The sequence below is a fragment of the Hemiscyllium ocellatum genome, chromosome 3 (genome assembly GCF_020745735.1).
Source record: "Hemiscyllium ocellatum isolate sHemOce1 chromosome 3, sHemOce1.pat.X.cur, whole genome shotgun sequence".
NCBI classification, from domain to species: Eukaryota; Metazoa; Chordata; class Chondrichthyes; order Orectolobiformes; family Hemiscylliidae; genus Hemiscyllium; species Hemiscyllium ocellatum.
Genome location: NC_083403.1, coordinates 13,159,645 through 13,179,484, shown reverse-complemented (window position 1 = coordinate 13,179,484; position 19,840 = coordinate 13,159,645). Strand labels below are relative to the sequence as shown.

Below are 19,840 nucleotides of genomic sequence, written 5' to 3'. Positions count from 1 at the left end.
CAAAATGCATCAGTTCGCATTTATCTGAATTAAACTCCCTCTGCCACTCAGCCCATTGGCCCATTTGGTCAAGATCCCGTCCATTAGTTTCGGGAGATTTGAAGATACAGTAAGCTTGCTTTGCTGTTGCACTTTCTGAACAGTATCTAACACATTGTGCCTCAGGCAGCAAAATGAACTTGTCTTGGCTTGTTATGTACTGCATCAGCAGGTCTACTGCTGGAACTTTCCTTCATTTCCAAGTTAACTCTGCTCTCAATAGTTCAAGTGAAACAGTGGCTGGTCATATGCTTCCATATATTCTCCTGATCAATTTCCACCTATGTTGTCTTCTGATTAAGCAACATTTCGACTTTACAATTTCTTGCCTTGTCATTGAATCCTTTCATATCTCTGAAACCATCTTCTACAATCCTTTACTGCATGTATCCAAACCTTGTTTCTTTGCTTCCCCAGTTTTAATTGTTCACTGTAAGTAGCCATGTCTTCAGTCACCTTCAGCCTAACCTCTGGAATGCCCTCCCCATCTCCCTCCATCTCCAAAACATTACTTAAACATATCTATCTAACCAAAGTTTTGGCCACTTGTCTTAATGTTGCCACATGTAGACTGGTGTCCGATCTTTCCTTTAAAAACACAACAATTCCTCTGGGTAAATGGGCATGCAAAGAATTGACAATTCAGCCATTTGAGCCTGCTCCATTATTCACTAAGATCACTAATTAAATTGAATTTAAATGAACTGAATTGAATTTATTGTCATGTGTACCGAGGCACAGTGAAAAGCTTTGTTTTGTGAGCAATACAGGCAGATCAGAGTTAAGTAGCATAGATAAGTAAATAATAGGTAAACAGCGGCAAAAACAAAAACACAGGTACAGACAACTGTTAAGAGTTTGAGTGTCCATTCAATATTCTAACAAGAGTAGGATAGAAACTGTTTCGAAACCGGCTGGTGCATGTGTTCAGGCTTCTGTACCTTCTCCCTGACGGTAGAGGCTGTAGAAAAACATTGCCAGGGTGTGATGGATCTTTGAGAATGCTGGCGACCTTTCCTTGACAGCGGGCTGGGTAGATGGATTCTGGAGATGGGAGGATGGCCTTTGTGATTGTCTGGGCCAAGTTCACCACTCTCTGTAACTGTCTCCAATCTTGAATGGTACTGTTGCCATACCAGGTAGTGATACATCCAGACAGAATGCCCTCGATGGTGCACCTATAAAAGTTAGCAAGGGTATTCACTTTAATGACAAATTTCCTCAGTGTCTGAGGAAGAAGAGACGTTGCTGGGCCTTTGTAACCAGTGCACCCACATGAAGAGTCCAAGAAAGCTTGTTGTGGATGACCATTCCCAGGAGCTTGACACTCCACTCCTTCCACCTCTGTGCTGTTAATGTGTAGGGGGGCATGAGTAACATCCTGCCGAAAGTTAATAATGGGTTCCTTGGTTTTGCCGGCATTGAGAGCGAGGTTGTTCTCAGGGCACCATTTTTCCAATGTTTTCCACGTCCCATTTGTAGTCTGTTTTGTCGCCATCTGAGATTTGACCGACTATGGTGGTGTTATCAGCGGTATTTGGTGACACAGTCATGGGTATACAATGAGTACAGTAAGGGGCTGAGTACACACCTCTGGGGGCTCCAGTGTTGAGTGTTAGTGAGGATGAAATATTGTCCCCAATCTTCACTGATTATGGCCTGAGGGTCAGGAAACTGAGGATCCAGTTGCAGAGAGTGGGGCTTAGTTTGAGATTACTTTAGTAATCAGTCTCGAGGGGGTAATAGTATTGAAGGCTGAACTGTAGTCAGTAACTCAAGTCCACATTTCCATCTATACCACAAAACGTTTCACCCCCTCGCTTAACAAGGATCTATCCACCTAATAAAAAGTCAAAATCTTTGCTTCACTACCCTTACAGAAAGAGAATTCCAAGAGTCATGATTCTTTTCTGAGGAAGAAAAACAAATTTGTTTCATCTGTTTTAAACCGGTAACCCCAGATTTTTGAGCAACGATCCCCATGTTATGGATCCTTCTGCAAGAGGAAACTTCCTCTGCTAATCTACCTCGTCAAGAACCTGCAGGATCTTTCAATTAAGTCATCTCTTACTCTTCCAGCAGGTATAAATCTAGTCTATCCAAACTTTGTTGGAAGGCAATCTCTCTTTCTCCCTCTCTCTTCCTCACCCTCTCCCAATATGAAAATATATTGTCTGTTACATTGAGGGCATTGTGTCATTAACAGGCTGTGGTAGTGGTTAGTCCAGTCACTATTGGATGTGCCACATTTGCCTAAGGGCCAGGGAGTCCCAGTTCTGTGTTTATGTGCGCGCGTGTGCAGAACTTTGTGCTTCCTGAGAAGGTGCCACTCGATATTTGAAATGCACTGTTTTCCATGGTGTTGCAGTTTGCTGTGAGGTAGTTCCTGTGTTTGATTCGCTTACTAATTTAGGGCAGTTTCTTTCTCCAGCAGAAAGGTAAAGCGGAGCCCCATCATGGCGAGTGACGTTCTCATGTTGATGAGGGGCCTTGCCAAGCTCAGCCAGGCCATTGTTGAGACCCAGACCATGCAGATGCGAGTGGCAGCGGTGAGGGACTGGCAGGCGTCTGCCGAAGATGCCATCAGTGCAGCAGTCGGAAAGGTGCAGGTACAGAGCCACTTTTCAACAAAACCATGTATTTGTTCATCCTGGACATGCCACTGTTGCTGCCATTTAATTGACCTGGAGAAGCTGGTCATGTACTGTTATCTTGAACTGTTGCAGTCCTTGAGAAGTAGGAATACTGTTAAGTAGGGAATTCCAGGATTCTTACCCAGTAACAGTAATGTATTCCCAAATTCGGATGGTATGCAAATTGGTGGGGAACTTCTAAATGCTGGAGACAAAAACAAAAATTGCTGGAAAGGCTCATCAGCTCTGGCAGCATCTGTGGAGAGAAATCAGAGTTAACGTTTCAGATTGAGTGACAGTTTTCCTGTTCTGAGAAAGGGTCACTTGACTCGAAACATTAACTCTGGAAGCATCTGAGGAGACAAATCCGATTTAATGTCAAGTGACCCTTCCTCAGAACAGGGAGAGGGTCTCTCAACTTGAAACATTAACTCTGATTTCTCTCCACAAATGCTACCAGACCTGATGAGCTTTTCCAGAAATTGCTATTTTTGTCTGATTTATAGCATCTGCAGTTTTTTTTGGTTTTATTTATAAGTGCTGATGTTCCTCCCTGAGAACAGAAGACCATCCAAATTAGGAGCAGAAGGAAGCCACAGCACCCCCTGAGCCTGTTTCTCTTTTAACACGATTGTAGCTGATCTGATCATGGCCGCGATCTAGTTTGCTATCCTGCACTCCATAACCCTCATCTCCTTTGTAGATCCAAAGTCTTCCCAGCTCGGGCTTGAACATATTTACTGACCCAGCAGAGAACCCCAAACTATGAATGACATTGACGGATGAAATTTCTTCTCATCCGTATCTGAGGTGGAAGACTTCTCTATCCTTAATCAGTGCCCTTCGTCCTCAACTTACCCCAGAAAGAGAAACGTGCTGTCGGCATGGAACCTATCGAGCCCTCAATCTGTTTATCTTTCAATAAAATCACCTTACTGTTCCAAACTCCAATGCGTATCGGCCAACCCACTCAACGTTTCATAAGAAATCCCCTTCATCTCAGGAATTCACCTCGTGAAGGTTCTCTGAGCTGTCTTCAAAGCCAAGCATTATCACCTGGCCTTGTTTTAACCAGCCAAGTGAAGGGGAAGGTTAACTCTGTTGTGTGGGAGATTTGCCACCGGTTTGCTCACTGCATGTAACCGCCTGCTATTTGTTTATTTTCTGATTCTAGGATGTTGTATCACGGCAAGAAAACCTCTCGGAACTAGACAAGGATTTCACTTCCAGGTGGAGTCTTGATGGTGAGGCCTATGAGGAGGTGACGCAAGACTTCACCACAGCCACCCAGCAGCACCAGGCGAATGTTGACCCCACGGCGTTTGACTCATCGTCTCCTGAGAAGCACGCTGGGTTATTCACTGGACAGCCTGGGGACCTGAGCAGCCCCTTCTCATCTGGAACCCAGAGGAGGTCCTTCCATCAAGACCACCGTTCTGTCAGCGGGCTAACTGCTGAAGATATCGACAAGGCTCGAGAGGCCAAAGTATCTCCTACAGACAAACCTTACAGACAGATGGTATGTCCCATTCTTTCCCCACCTTCTTCTTGGACTGAGTCAACCTTAACATGTTGTGAGTTTGCAAACTTGAAGAATCCATCTGGGTGATAGAAGCTTCTGGAAGTTCAGTATTAGTGTTAATTCATTTTCAAAAGAATTATTGAGGTTCAAGTAATTTGGCCATGTTGATACTGACATGGGGAATGTAATATTCGAGTCAGCTTTTAGTCTATCTCTGCACAGCTTTTATCAACAAGCAGCTACAGTTAAATACTTCACTCAATCCAGTGAACAAGAGACATGGAATCATACAGAATGGAAGGAGTCCGTTTGACCCATTGGCTGGGTAATCCAAAAGTAATTAAATTATCCTGCCCTCCTCTTTCCTCAGCCCTGTGGATTTTTCCCTTCAATTGCAATTCAAATGCAATTCTCCTTTGAAAGTTATTGTTATACCACCTTTCACTCCCTTTGCAGGCAGTGCAGTCCAGATCTTATGACTTATACTTAAACAAAACATCATGTGGAAGTGCTGGTGTTGGACTGGAATGAGCAAAGTCGAAGTCACATGATACCAGGTTATACTCCAACAGGTTTCGGAGCACTGCATCTTCATCAGGTGAGGTCAACTAACGAAGGAGCAGCTCCCCGAAAGCTTGTGATTTCATGTAAACCTGTTGGAGTATAACTGGGTGTCATGTGACTTCTGACTTGAAATGAAGCGAATTGCCCTTATTCCCCACTGGTTCTTTCATGAATCACAAAAACTGCTTCTTGACTTCTGACCCATCTGTTGTTGGCATTGATTCTTTATCTAAACTGTTGGTGATTTGGGAATGCTTCCATTTTCTCAACTTGTCTGCTGTGAGAAAGGACCACCTTCTCCAGCCTCTTCCTGGGACCATTTTGTTAAATCTCTCCCGTATCACTCAAGGGCCTCACCAGCCTTCCAAAATATCAGCTTGTAAATACACACACCCTTGCATCATACATAAGGTACTGGAACAGGCCATTCAGCTTATTGTGCCTAATCTCTTATTCGGTTAGATCGTAATTGAGCTGTTCTGAGTTCCATCAAACCCCCGCCTGGTTCACTAATCATAAATTCCCTTGTCTAACTAAAATCAGTTTCTGCTTTCGGTTTTCAATTGACCTTCAACAGCCTTTTGTTGGAAGAGAGAGAGAGTTCAGCTTTCCATTAGCTTTCAAACGAATGCATGTTTCCTGGTGGCATCCCTGAATGGGTTAACTCTAATTTTGATGTGGTGACTTTGTTCTGGAGTTGTCATCTTGAAAAATAGTCTCTTTCAACTGACCCAAGAACTCCTTTTAACATCTTGAACATCCTGAGTAGCTCACTCTGTTTCCTCTCCTCAGAATGCTAACTTAGTCTGCGCTACTTTTGTTTTCCATCTTTCATGGGATGGAGATGATGTTAGCAGGCACAGGTCCCTTCAACCGAGTGGCTTACTGGGCCATTTGAGAAGAAGAGACAACCAACCCACGGTGCTATAGAACTGATGTTGTGCATAAATCAGATCAGGAATGGGCAGTAGATTTCCTTCCCTAACCACAGTAGTGAGCCAGCTGGGTTTTTAACAAGAACCAATCATACTTTCAGTACTGGCGACCAGGAAACTAACTTTCTTTAGCACTTTTCACATCCTCAGGATGTCCCATACCACTGTACAGCCAATGTTGAACTTCTGATGTATAGTATTGGTTATTAATAAATTATTAACAGCGTCTCGCAACAGCAGTATGATCATGATGAAATTTGTTTTTTAATTACTGTTTTTTGTGGATAAACATTAGCCCGGACATTGGAAGAGCTCCCCTGCTGCTCTTTAAAACAGCACTGTGCAATCTTTTTCATCCACTTGGAAGGACAGGTGAGGATTTGTCTGAAAGGTAGCATCTCTGACAGTGCAGCATTCCCTCATCTACGCTAGAGTGTCAGTCTAGACATCATGCCCAAGCCTGTGATGTGACTGAGAGCAGCCAGCTTGCATTATTACACAACCCAGTAAGGTATGGACATTCAGTGCGTTGACACTAGTGACTGGACTGCAAGTATCGCTTTCTTTTTGGACTGTCCTTAGCAAGAACTCTGTTGAAAAGATCTGAGAATAATCTAACCATTGGTTTTCCTTGTTGTTTACTTCAGAACACAGTGTGCCAATTGACCACTGAGTTTCCTAAGATTGATTACATCCAATGACCCTTCATTGACTGTAAAGGGCTGAGATATCTAGTAGGTGCAGTGGGTGCTATATAAATACAAGTCTGTCTTTTGTTAGTGCTGTGACTTGTGTATTAAAAATAAGTCTTGGTCTCATTAACTAACAAACTTCTTTCTTATGGATGTTTTTAGAAAAGTTTTCAATCCAAGAAAAATTAATGAGCCTAACTTGTTTACATGCTAGCTGGCATCTTTGCCTCTGTTTGTCCTCTGTGTATATTTTAAATAGTTTGTACTTTGATCATGCTCCATATAAGACTGGTGACCTTTTTCTCGCAGGGTAGTGTAGCCAGCGAAACACAATTGCCAACTCCTGCATTCTCCCAGCCTACCATTTTTAGTTAGCCCATTTTTGGGCATTGAAAACTGCTGTCTGGAATCAAACACTGCCTCTACACCTCATAAGTAGAGTCATAGAGAAGTACAGCACAGAAGCAGATCCAACTCATCCATGCCGACCAGATGTCCCAACCCAATCTAGTCCCATTTGTCTGCACTTGCCCCCTATCCCTCTCAACCCTTTTAAATGTTGTAATTGTGCCACCCTCCACCACTTTCTCTGGCAGCTCTACCCTCTGTGTGAAAATATTGACCCTTAGGTCTCTTTTATATGTTTTTCCCCTCACCCCTCTAGTTCTGGACTCTACCGCCGCCGCCCCCCCCCCCCCCCCCCCCCCCCCCCCAACCCAATCCCAGGGAAAAGATTTTGTCTACTTATCCTATCCATGCCCCTCATGATTTTATAAACCTCTACAAGGTCACCCCTTAGCCTCCAACGCTGCAGGGAAAACAACCCTAGCCTATTCAGCCTCTCTCTATAGCTCAAATTCTCCAACCCTTGTAAATCTTTTTCTGAATCCTTTCAAGTTTCATGACATACTTCATGCCTCTCATATTCCTCCCTTTTTCTGCCTCCAAGGGAGTTCATATTGGCAGCAGTGTTCTGAATGATGGGCAGTAATATCTCAGAAGATAGGAGATGTAGCTTGTTGTAACACTGGGCCCTGAGGATGCAGTGACGCTAGTGAGCCCGATCCCAGAAATCAGAAAGGAAATCTGATGATTATACGATACCTTTCACAAGTTAAGAACATTTCAATAGTTGCCAGTCTGTTCCTGTAGACCCTACAGCCTTTGAACTGAGATTTAAGAATCCCAGATTTTGTTGAATCTGTGTTTCACCATCTGTAAACATGTGATTTGAACCTATTCCCCAGAACATTGGTCTAGAGCTCAAGATTCCTTATCCAATGACATTACAAGTATGCCACCAACCTTTCTAAAGATGTAGAGCTGTGTATTTGTGGTGATTGAATATGTCAATCTGTCTTTTGTATTTTTGGGATCCTGGAGTTCTGTCAAGTTTTCCATAAAAGCTAGAGAGGCTGCGATGATTCTGTTTAGAATAAAGAAGGTTAAGGGGAGATTTGATAGCAGAGTTCACCAAACACATAGGTTTGCCACAAACTAAATCAGATGAAAAGATTCATTTTACACAGTGGTTTGGATGCACTGCCTGAAAGTGCCAAGTTGAAAGCAAATGCAGTAATAACATTCAAATGGGAATTGGATAAGTACCTGAAGAGGAAAGATTTGACAAATTCTAGAGAGTGTGTCGGGAAGTGGCCTGATTCAAAGGACTGCGCGTCACAATGGGCTGAACTGAGACTTGGAGCACCTAGAGGTTCCTCAGCTGCAGTTTGAGGCACAGCAGAGGCAGATACTGCAGTGGAGAAGGAGGCATACTGGCTGTGAAGGTGAGCTCAGTAGACCTATACCCCTGAATAAAATAGCCAGAACCTCGGGAGGGCTCTCACTGCATACTCAACAACATACTAATTTAAACTACGGCAATTTGCAACATTTTATAAAGCACGTTAAAATATTTGAACACCTCAAAGTCCCTGTGGAGGAAGACCGATTCAAGAAGAATGGCTATGATGCAGAAAGGAGAATTTGGGCAGCATGGGTCGAAGAACCGACTTCACTCAAATGCACCATTCACTTGAAGCAAACTTGCATTTTGCTAGCGCCTTTCCCAGCTTCAGAATGTCACTCATCACTTTACAGTCTCCTGAAGTCCTAATGAAATGTTGTCACTGTTGTTGTGTCAAATTAGCAATCGTTTAGTGGTCAGCACAATCCCTGTAATTGGTGTTGATTGAGGAGTAGATATTGGCCAGGGCACTGAACGTAAACGGGCCTAAATCATTGTGCTCAGGCCAGTGGAGCAGGAACTAAAATCACAGCCTTTTGGTTGATGTACCAGCTGAGTGAAGGTTGACAAGCTGGCCCATTCTGAAGCTGTGAAAGTGTTTTCTCCTCACCCCTTGACTTAATTATCTTTGTTTCTGTTTCCCCTAGTTGAGTGAGCGAGCACGTGAACGCAAAGTACCATCCACTCGAATTGGCAGGCTGGCCAATTTTGGAGGTAATGCACTTTGAGTGTTTTCTGGACCTCTGTCACGTTGCATTAAAGACAATAAATGGGATGAGTCCGTGTATGGAATGCAGAGAACAAGTGAGTCAATATTATTCCACGTGAGAGCTTGGCTTGCTTTCCCAGAGTTGGATGGGAGTGAGTTCTCGGCTTGGGCTCATTGTTAACCAGACTGAGGCAGTACTGTGTTCTGGAGGGTTCAGACCTCGCCTAACCCGGTCAGGTGGATTTGAAGATCCTATTATCTCTGCCAGTAAAAAAAAATCAGGATTCTGTGTGTTTGAGGTGATTGAAGGACTTTGCAGCAATAAGGAGGAGGAAGGTTTGGGGATGAAAGGGGGTTTTTTGGGAGTAGGCATCCTTGATTGATTTAGGTAGGATTTGGGGTGGAAAGGCATTAGTTTCAGAGTTGTCATTTTATCTGGATGGCTGGTTTAGAATGTGCAGTATTCCAATTTTCTTTTAGCTAATAAGGAATGTAAGGAAATAGATGGTGACATGTTGAAAATGTCCATATTACAGAGGAGGAAGTGCTGGATGTCTTGGAATGCATAAAAGTGGATAAATCCCCAGGACCTGATCAGGTGTACCCTAGATCTCTGTGGGAAGCTAGGGAATTGGTTGCTGGGCCTCTTGCTGAGATATTTGTATCATTGATAGTCACAGGTGAGGTGCCAGAAGACTGGAGGTTGGCTAACGTGGTGCCACTGTTTAAGAAGGGTGGTAAGGACAAGCCAGGGAACTACAGACCAGTGAGCCTGACATCGGTAGTTGGCAAGTTGTTGAAGGAAATCCTGAGGGACAGTATGTACATGTATTTGGAAAGACAGGGGCTGATTAGGGATAGTCAACATGGCTTTGTGCGTGGGAAATCATGTCTCACAAACTTGATCGAGTTTCTTGAAGAAGTGACAAAGAGGTTTGATGAGGGCAGAGCGGTAGATGTGATCTATATGGACTTCAGTAAGGCGTTCGACAAGGTTCCCCATGGGACACTGATTAGCAAGGTTAGATCTCATGGAATACAGGCAGAACTAGTCGTTTGGATACAGAACTGGCTCAAAGGTAGAAGACAGAGGGTGGTGGTGGAGAGTTGTTTTTCAGACTGGAGGCCTGTAACTAGTGGAGTGCCACAAGGATTGGTGCTGGGTTCACTACGTTTTGCCATGTATATAAATGATTTGGATATCAGCTTAAGAGGTATACTTAGTAAGTTTGCAGATGACACCAAAATTGGAGGTGTCGTGGATGGTGAAGGTGGTTAGCTCGGATTATATCGGGATCTTGGTCAGATGGGCCAATGGGCTGTGAAATGACAGATGGAGTTTAATTCAGATAAATGTGAGGTGCTGCATTTTGGGAAAGCAAATCTTAGCAGGACTTATACACTTAATGGTAAGGTCCTAGGGAGTGTTGCTGAAAAAGAGACATTGGAGTGCAGGTTCATAGCTCCTTGAAAATAGAGTCGCAGGTAGATAGGATAATGAAGAAGGTGGTGTGGGGCATGGATAGGGTAAATAGACAAGGTTTTTTTTTTTCCCTGGGGTCTGGGAGTCCTGAACTAGAGGGCATAGGTTTGGGGTGAGAGAGGAATGATATAAAAGAGACCTAAAGGGCACCTTTTTCATGCAGAGGGTGGTGCGTATATGGAATGAGCTGCCAGAGGAAGTGGTGGAGGCTGGTACAATTGCAACATTTAAGAGGCATTTGGATGGGTATATGAATAGGAAGGGTTTGGAGGAATATGGACCGGGCGCTGGCAGGTGGGACTAGATTGGGTTGGGATATCTGATCAGCATGGACGGGTTGGACCGGAAGCTCTGTTTCCGTACTGTACATCTGACTCTATGACACTGGCACTGGTTCACTAATGTCCTTAAGGGAAGGAAGCTGTCATCGGTACCTAGTGTCGCCTTCATGTGAGCACAGAATGTAATTAACTGTTAACAGCCCTCTGGACAATTTATGCTGGCCTAGCCAGCGACACCCTTATCTGTGAGAGTGAATGAAGAAAAACATCTCTAGTTTCATTGTTCATGGTGAGTCCAATGATGTAACAACAGAGTGTTGGAGAATCGGCTGGTCTGGCAGCATCCGTAGGAACCCAAATAAAAGTAAACATAAAGCTATTTATGTGGGTATGAAGAAAAAGCTGGTTAAAATAGACTAAGAAATTAGGTTTGATGGTAGGATTATAGAAGTGCAGTGGCAGATTTTCAGAATATATTTAATTCTTAAATGGGTATCTTAGTGGGAAGAATGTATCATTGCTGCCTTTCTACTTAGATATAAATGGGCCTCAACTGAAAGAAAGAGTGGACAAATCTGACCCGGTTAGTCGTAGGCCAGAAGACTGGGTAAACCTTATGTAGCTAAAGAATGACTAAAAAGAATATAATGAGTAACATAAAAGCATTATAGTAAGTTTCTACAAGTATTTGAGTAGGAAAAGAGTTAACTGAAGCTAGTGTTGGTCACCTGGAGTGAGTGTGTGGGAAGTACAGAAATGACCGAGGTATTGAATGGATAATTTGCACTTGTCTTCATGGTAGAAGAAACTTGCCAAGGATAGTGGCAACTCGTGAGGCGATTGAAGGAATAAACCTAAAACAATCAACATTACAAAGGAATCTGTGTTTGAAAACTTTTGGCCATAAAGACAGGCAAGTCCCCAAGGTTAGATTGCCTGCATCTTGCAGCCTAAAAAGAAGTGATAACACTGATAGTAGATGCATTGGTTATAATTGTCCAAAAGATTCCTTAAATTCAGGATGGATCACAGCAGATTTTAGAGCAAGTGTAAGACTGTAATTCAAAAAGTGAGGGCAGTAGAAAGGGCTGGAAATGTGTTGAAGGGGGCCATTTAATCTAAGACTTAGCATAGAGGATACAGCATAGAGTCCCAACAATGCGGAAGCAGGCTATTTGATCGATGGAGTCCACACAGACCTTCCAAAGAGCATCCCATCCCAATGCCATCTCTACATACCTGCATTTCCCATAAGCCTGCACATTCCAGGGCACTGTGGGCAATTTAGCATGTCCAATTGACCTAACCTGCACATCTTTGGACTGTGGGAGGAAGCCGGAACACCCGTGCAGACACAGGGAGAATGGGCAAACTCTTCCAGCCTCAGGTGACTGTCTGTATATTGAAACCAGGTCCCTGGTGCTGTGAGGCAGCAGTGCTAACCACTGAGCCACCGTGCCGCCACGGAGGTGCGAGAATCTATGATTTTAGATTATAGCAGAATAGTGAGAGACCCATGATGTTAACAAATGAAGTAGCATGGCTAGGACGTCGTGTTTAATTAGAGTTGATTTTGAGGAGCCATAGAATTGTTCTGGTACAGAAGGAAGTTATTTGGCCATCATGTCTGCACTGGCTGTCTGAAGCTTTGTGTTGTAAGTATTTTTATTGAAAAGATTTTTAAAAAATCTCTTGCAAAACATTTATATATAAAGAAAAAAATCAAAACAGAAAAATACAGTGCAAAGAACAAAGCCGCAATGCAATAGTCCAATTATCTTAAATACGGTGAAAGCCTGGATGATAATGAGGCAAGACGAGGACAATTGATTTAAGACTTCGCCATTTACCTCCTTGGTAGGAGCCCAAGGATTTAAACCTGGGGCAATGGACTCCGGCTTTAAGACATGGGAGAACAATGGCATCCCATGGTTGGGAGACTTGTTGGAGGGAGAGGTCCTGATGTCATTCAGTCAGTTAGGTCAGAAACATGGATTATCCAATAAGGACCTTTCTCGATACTTCCAGATAAGGGACTATATACAGAGGAAGACCACGCTGCTGGTCCAATGTTATAAATCAGATGTGGAGAAAAGGGTCCTCTGGTGCATGGGTACTCTTTCACTTAGTACTTTATATCATTTACAGAAAGGCCGTGCTCTGGGGGATATGGAAGGACTCGTAAGACGTGGAACCTAAAGTTAGGCCAGGACATTTGACCGGCGATATGGGTAGATATCTGGGGGAATGTAAGGAAAAATTCAGTATGTAACCTAGCACAGGCTATGCAATTGGAGATCTTACACAGGGCTCATATGGCACCAGAAAGACCAGCTAATTCTGAAGATTTTAACTTATTGCCATAGTTTTCCTGCCTTTTCCCTCTAACCCTGCATATTATTTAAAGTGAAACAATCATCCACTGCCCTTAAATGCCTCAATTGAAACTTTATTCACTGTGCTACTAGGAAATGCACTCAGGATCCTATCACAAACCACAAGGCTCTGCTGATGCATGAAATCAGAAACTGCTGAAAACTCTGGCAGCACCTGTGGAGAGAAAGCAGAGTTAATGTTTTGGGTTCAGTGATCCTTCTTTAGTTCTGAACACCCAATTAGATCCAGAAACAGCAGAAAATGTGTCAATCTCTGACTGGGAGCTAGCTAGTAGTTGACGTTGAAAAGGTAGTAGAACCATTAGTCACAGGCTCAGTGAGGGCTGCAGTGATGGGGAAAAGGCTACAAACTGAAGTTGTTTTAAATAGTAGATCACTAATCCAGTTGGAAAGTGTAGTCTCGCTATCCAGAGAACATAGTCTGAGGTCACTTAGATTTTAATTGCATTTGGATAAGGGTACTTTTACAGAATGGTGGGTATATGTAGAATCATAACATGAAGTCAACATAAAAGCAGAATGCAATGTTTAGCTTTTTTGCTTTGTTTTGTACACTTTGACACTTAGGAGTTTGATGTCTAATGCATGTGAATGCCTGCAATATTTCTAGCTCTAGTTGTTGTGACAGTAAATCATTACTGGGAATACCTTGTCAGAGAAATGAAGGTTCCTTGGATTGCCTTTAATAGGGACCAGATTTGTGTCAGGAGATGGGAGTTGCCAGTACAGCCTTGCGTCAGTCCGTCCATCCTGTGTTCCTGAGCTCAGCACTGCTTGGCAGCTCTCCACAAAGATCGGGTTGGAAATCTGTTTAACATGTCTGAGCATAGTTTAAAAAAATCACACAACATCGGGTATAGTCCAACAGGTTTATTTGGAAGCACTAGCTTTCGGAGCGCTGCTCCTTCATTGGGTGGCTGTGCATTCTTGGGTCTCCTCAGCCTCTGAGGTTGTGAACTTTGTATGCTAATGAATTATTTGTGAGTGAAAGTTTTCATGTTTCCCCTTTTTTGGTTCTGGAGCCAGGCTGTGTGAATGCGTAAGAACATGGAACTGATTTCCTGACAGAGCTCTCATGGTTCGTTCTTCTCTTTGAACAGGTTTAGCTGTTGGTCTTGGAATCGGAGCCTTAGCAGAAGTTGCTAAGAAGACATGGCGACCTGAAGAACGTGAGGGTAAGTGAAAGCAAATGTATTGTTGGAATGACAAGCAAAGTACTATGGATGCTGGAGAGCTGAAATAAAAGTGGAAAGTGATAGAGTAGCTCAATGTTTTGAGCTCATTTGTGACTTATTCTGGTGGGGGCTAGGAAATGCTTTCATTAAAATGCAAAATGTGGAGGAGCAAGTGGAACAGTAGGCAAGGATGCCCACTGCAAAAGACAAAGAGAATGCTCATGGTGGTGGAGGAGAGAGAGAGAGATGAAGAAAAGGTGTTGTTGATAGATAACAATAGCAGAAAGCTGGTTGGCTGTGCTAAGGGCAGATCTATGCAAATAAGACACTGGGAGAAGAGGGTGTAATCAAAATGGAGGACAGTTTTTCTGCTGTGAAGTTGTTGAATCCTGAATGCTCTAAAGTGGAAAACTGAAGCATGCTGAGGACAGAAACATTAATGTGAGGGTGAGATGGTTGAAATAGCAAGTGAATGATGGGTCAGAGTCATTCCTACAGATGGAGTTGAGGTCTTCCTGCAAAGCAGTCGCCCAGTCTGTGTTTGTTCCTGCCAATATGGAGGAAACTGCACTGTCACCAGTGAATACAGGAGACCAGACTTAAATAAGTACAAGTAAACTGCTGCTTCACTTAGAAGGTATTTGAAATACCGTGCTCTTCTGAGCTTATCTGGATTATGGACCTGTGATCTGTGTTTATCAGCCACAGTGTCTTGGTCATGTTGCATGTGACTAAACAGTCTTGTGGGAGATATCGATGGAAATGGATTGGTCTCTGAGCCTGTTTTTAGCTGGTTGGGGAACAGCAACAGCATTTAGTGCACTATGGTGGCTTAGTGGTTAGCACTGCTGCCTCACGGTGCCAGGGACCCGGGTTCGATTCCACCCTCTCAGGCAATTGTGCAAACTCCACAATGTCATTCTCCACGTGTCTGTGTGGGTTTCCTCTGGATGCTCCGGTTTCCTCCCACAGTCCAAAGATGTGCAGGTTAGGTCACGTCAATTGGCCATGCTAAATTGCCCGTAGTGTTAGATGAAGGGGTAAATGTAGGGGAATGGGTCTGGGTGGGTTGTAGGTCGGTGTGGACTTGTTGGGCCAAAGGGCCTGTTTCCACACTATAAGTAATCTAATCTAAACTGCCCCATAGTGTCTAGGAATGTGCAGGCTAGGTTGATTAGCCCTGGGAAATGCAGGGTTACAGGCAAAGTGGGGAATGGGTCTGTGTGGGATGCTGTTCAGAGCATTGGGCCAAATGGTCTGCTTTGCCGCAGTAGAGATTCTATGATTATATAGCACCCTTAATAAAATGAAACATTTTTAGTGTGTGTCTCGAGAATTTTAATTAAATGCATTATTATACAAATTGACATTCTTGTGCAGTCAAAGAGGTAAGGTTTTAAGGGGTGCCTTTAAGGGTGTAAGGTGAGAATTCCAGAGCATAGGATCTGAGGCAACTAAAGCATGACCACCATTGGTGGAGAAATTAAAAGGAGAGGCTCAAGAAGCCAGAATTAGAGGAGCACACCAGTCTGAGTTGTTGGGCAGGAACAGTGAGAGAGTGGTGAGGCCACAGGGAGATTTGAAACAAAGCTAAGAATATTCAACTTGTGACATTGCTTTGGGTGACACTAAAGTCAGTGAAACAACAGGCTTTTGGTGTGAGTTGGATCGCAGACAATAGAAGTTTGGAGAAACTCCAGCTAGCAGAGGTAGAATGTGGTCGACCCGCCAGGGTTCTGTTACAGTCATCAACTCGTGAGGTCACAAGTGATGATAGAACTGGGAATATCATTAGGGGAATGTATGAGGATACTAGAGTCATAGTTATATAGCACAGAAACACACCTTCCGATCCAATTCGTCCATGCCGACCAGATATCGTATTCTGATCTAGTCCCATCTGCAAACATTTGGCCCACATCCCTCTAAACCTTTCTCATAATGTACCCATCCAGATGCTACTGTTACAAGGACTGTTTGATCACCAGTGATCATGCAGGCGGACAATAAAAGTGGAATGTATCTAAAATAAGGGATTTGAAAGGACCTGTTATGGGGTGAGAGCAAGGATATGTGATTATACTGCACCCATTCAAATAGAATGTACACATGGACTGACTCTGCAATAATATCAGAATCTGTGAATTAGAGGTGACGGAGAATCTGTTAAATATTTACATCGGCCTCCCAGGACTGTGTCAGTATAAACAAGGGGTCACTGGAGAGGATCAGTAACTTTAGTGAACTAGGTATGTTTTACAGGGACATGTCAGGGGTTTTCCTGGATCTGTGTTGGCATTTGCCTGGGATCCATGGGTACAGGGGTTGAGAGGATGGGTCAGTGTTTTTGGTGGGGGGGGAAAGGTGGCTGTTGGTTATGGTGTCAGGGTGGGTTGGTGTATATGTGTAATTTGCTTTGGCTTGCTTGAGTGGAGGAAAAGGAAATATCTTGTATTTTAAAAAGAAGTCCACATTCTTTAAATTGTGGTTGGGAGCAGGGAGTGGTGCTATCGTATGGACTTGTAGAAACTTGTGTTGAAATGTCAGGAGAAGGCAGAATGAGGCAGGAGAAATTAAATTAGAGGCTATCACTTCTAAATGTGATCATCCCGATCTAAATGTACCGTGCCTTCTGAAGGTGACTTTAAATGAATTGATAGTATCAAATGGTGTTTGAGACAACAACAGCCTACGTAACATAGCTTGAGTTGGAAAGCCAGTGAGTGCACTGAAGATCAACAGCCTGTTAGTATCACACTCCTCTTTAATCTTGAAGTTTCTCGTCGTCCCAACAAAACAGGTTTTGTTTAACCTAGCATTCCAAGGTGTTGTCCTTTTTTGTTCTTTTGAATGATGTAGTGCACAGTTGAAGAAATATTTCATAATTCTCCGTCACTATATATTCCCGAATCTCTCTCAGACTATCCACCCTTTCCATGTCTCATAATTTTGTAGACCCCGATCAGATTGTTTTCACTGGAAAGATGGAGGTTGAGGGGCAATCTGAATTTACCCAACCTCCAGATCAGGCACCATCCTGGTAAACCTTCTCTGTACCCTCTCCAAAGCATCCACATCCCTCCTGGTAGTGTGGTGACCAGATCTGCACGCAATATTCCAAAAGGGGACCTAACTAAAGTTTTGTATAGCTGTAACGTAACTTGCCAACTTTTATATTCAGTGTCCTGGTTGATAAAGGCAAGTGTGCTGTGTGCTGCCTTGACCAATCACTTCATCCATCTGTGGTTGTTGCTTTCAGGGATCTGTGGACCTGTACGTCCAGATCCCTCTATGTCTGTGCTCCGAACAGTCCTGCCATTTATTCTATAATTTGCACCTGATTTTGATCTTCTAAAGTGTCACTTGTCTGATTGTCACTTCTCTCATTTGTCTGAATTAAACTCCATCTGCAGTTCCTCTGCCCAAATCTGCAATCTACCTAGATCCACTTTATCCTTTGACAATTCTCCCCACGATCTGCAACTCCACCAACTTAATCAGACCACCTACACTTTCCTCCAGATCATTTATATATTTTGCAAACGACCAAGGTCCCAGCATTGATGGCTGTGGAACATTACTAGTTACTGATTTCCATTGTACAAACACCCTTCCACTGCCACACTTTCTTCTGTGACCAAGCCAGTTTTGTAACCATCGAACCAGCTCACTCAGGATCCCATGAGACTCTAACTTCTGTACCAGCCTGCCATGCGGTACCTTATCAAATGCCTGACTAAACTCCATGAAGACAACATCCACTGCCTTTCCCTCATCAATCAGTCTCACCACCTCAAAAAAACTCACATTGATGAGTATAAACCCATGCTGCCTATCACTAACAAGTCCATTCACTTCCAAATTCGAAGAAATCCTGTGTCTCTTTATCTTCTCGAACAGCTTCCCCACCACTGACATCAGGCTCGCTGGTCTGTAATTACCTGGATTCGCTGTTTCCTCCTTAAAGGAACAACACTGGCCATTCTCCAGCCCTCTGGAACCTTGCTTGAGGACAAAGATGATGTAAAGATACCTCAAGGCCCTGGCTACTTCCTCCCTATTCTCCCACTGTATTCTGGGATAGATCCCATCAGGCCCTGGGGGTTTGTTTGCCTTAATGTATTTCAAGATGTCCAATACTTCCTCCTTCGTAATGTCGACCTGCCGGAGAGTATTCGCACACTTCCCCCCAGCATCCCTTACTTTGGTGAATGTTGATATAAAGTACTGATTAAGGACCTCACTAATTTCTTCTGCCTGCACAAATGACATCCCTCCTCTAATCCTTGAGTGAGTCTACTCTTTCTCCAGCTACCTATTTGTCCTAATACTTGTATAAAGTGCCTTTGGATTCTTCCTAACCTTGCTGGTCAAAGACATTTTGTAGACGTTTTAGTCCTTCTAACTCCCCATTTGAGCTCCTTCCTGCTCTCTCAATATTCTTCTGTTTTTAGTTTCCTAGTCCTTAGATATGCGTTTTTAAAATTTTTGACTAAGCTGTTAATTTCCCCAGTCATCTGAGGTTGCCGATTCTTGCCATTCTGTCTTTTATTTTCACATGAATGTGCCTGTTCTGTACTCTAATCGACTGACCTTTAAAAGATTCCCACATGTCAAATGTGGACTTATCCTCAAACAGCCTCGTCCAATCTACATTATCCAATTCTTGCCTAATTTGCTTATAATTGGCCTTCCCCCAATTTAACACCTTCATCCAGGGTCCACTCTTGTCCTTATCCATAAGTACCTGAAGACCTACTGAATTATGGTCACTATTCCCAGAATGCTCCCCCATTCTGGACCACGTGGCCAGCTTGTTTGCTAATACCAGGTCCAGTATGGCCCCCTCCATCATTCAAAAATCTGTCCTGAATACTCCTAATAAATTGCTCCCCATCCAAACCACTGGCACTGAGGGAAGTTAAAATGACCCACCACAACAATCCTGGTACTTTCACATCTTTCCAGAATCTGACTACATATTTCTTCCTCTATCTCCTGCTGGCAGCTAGGAAGTCAGTCAGCATTGTGATTGCACATTTCCTACTCCTGAGCTCTATCCAGAATGCCTCGCTGCAAAATGGCTCCAGAGAGTCTTCCCTCAACACAGCTGTGTTAAGCTCCTTAACCAGTAATGCAACTCCCCCAACTCTTCAGCTTCCTCTTCTGTCTCATTTAAAACATTGATAAGAATGTTAAGCTGCCAGTCCTATCCCTCTTTCATCCACTTCTGTGATAGTAACATCTACATAATAGCGTGCATTAATTTGCATTCGAAGTTCATCCATCTTGCCTGTTATACCTCTAGCATTGAAGCAAATGTAGTCTATGCCTCCAGTTGTGCGGAGCTCGGGCATCTCCCCTGACTGCTCTTCCTCTTAGCTATATTTGCCTTAGACTCGAGCTGTTCCCCAGTTTCTATACTTACTGACCTGCTGTTCTAGTTCCCAACCTCCTGCCATACATGTACATTGTGATGAGGGATTAGGGAATGACATTAAACAAATACTTTGTGATCATTTTCATGTGGAGCATTCCACAAACACTAGAATTAGTGTGTAACAAAGGGTTAATGAAAGTGAAGAACTTTATTAATAATAATTTTTGAAGAACAATATTGGAAAGTATTGATGGGACCGAAAGTCAACAGATTCTGTGTACCTG

The 19,840-nt window shown here is 43.4% G+C and overlaps 1 protein-coding gene across 5 annotated transcripts in view; it reads left to right on the top strand.

Annotated features, from left to right (window-relative positions):
* coq8aa (coenzyme Q8A, genome duplicate a) overlaps nucleotides 1–19,840 on the top strand; it is a 62,307-nt gene that overhangs the window by 8,227 nt on the left and 34,240 nt on the right. For 3 of the 5 annotated variants that reach the window (XM_060848519.1, XM_060848511.1, XM_060848502.1), the window contains exons 2-5: nucleotides 2,474–2,648; nucleotides 3,847–4,191; nucleotides 8,780–8,846; nucleotides 14,102–14,176. In XM_060848519.1, coding sequence (XP_060704502.1) covers nucleotides 2,496–2,648; nucleotides 3,847–4,191; nucleotides 8,780–8,846; nucleotides 14,102–14,176 — 640 coding nt within the window. In that variant the 5' untranslated portion in view covers nucleotides 2,474–2,495. Of the gene's footprint in view, nucleotides 1–2,099; nucleotides 2,122–2,470; nucleotides 2,649–3,846; nucleotides 4,192–8,779; nucleotides 8,847–14,101; nucleotides 14,177–19,840 lie in introns of those variants that run through there. The other 2 variants (XM_060848535.1, XM_060848529.1) reach the window with 2 other exon arrangements.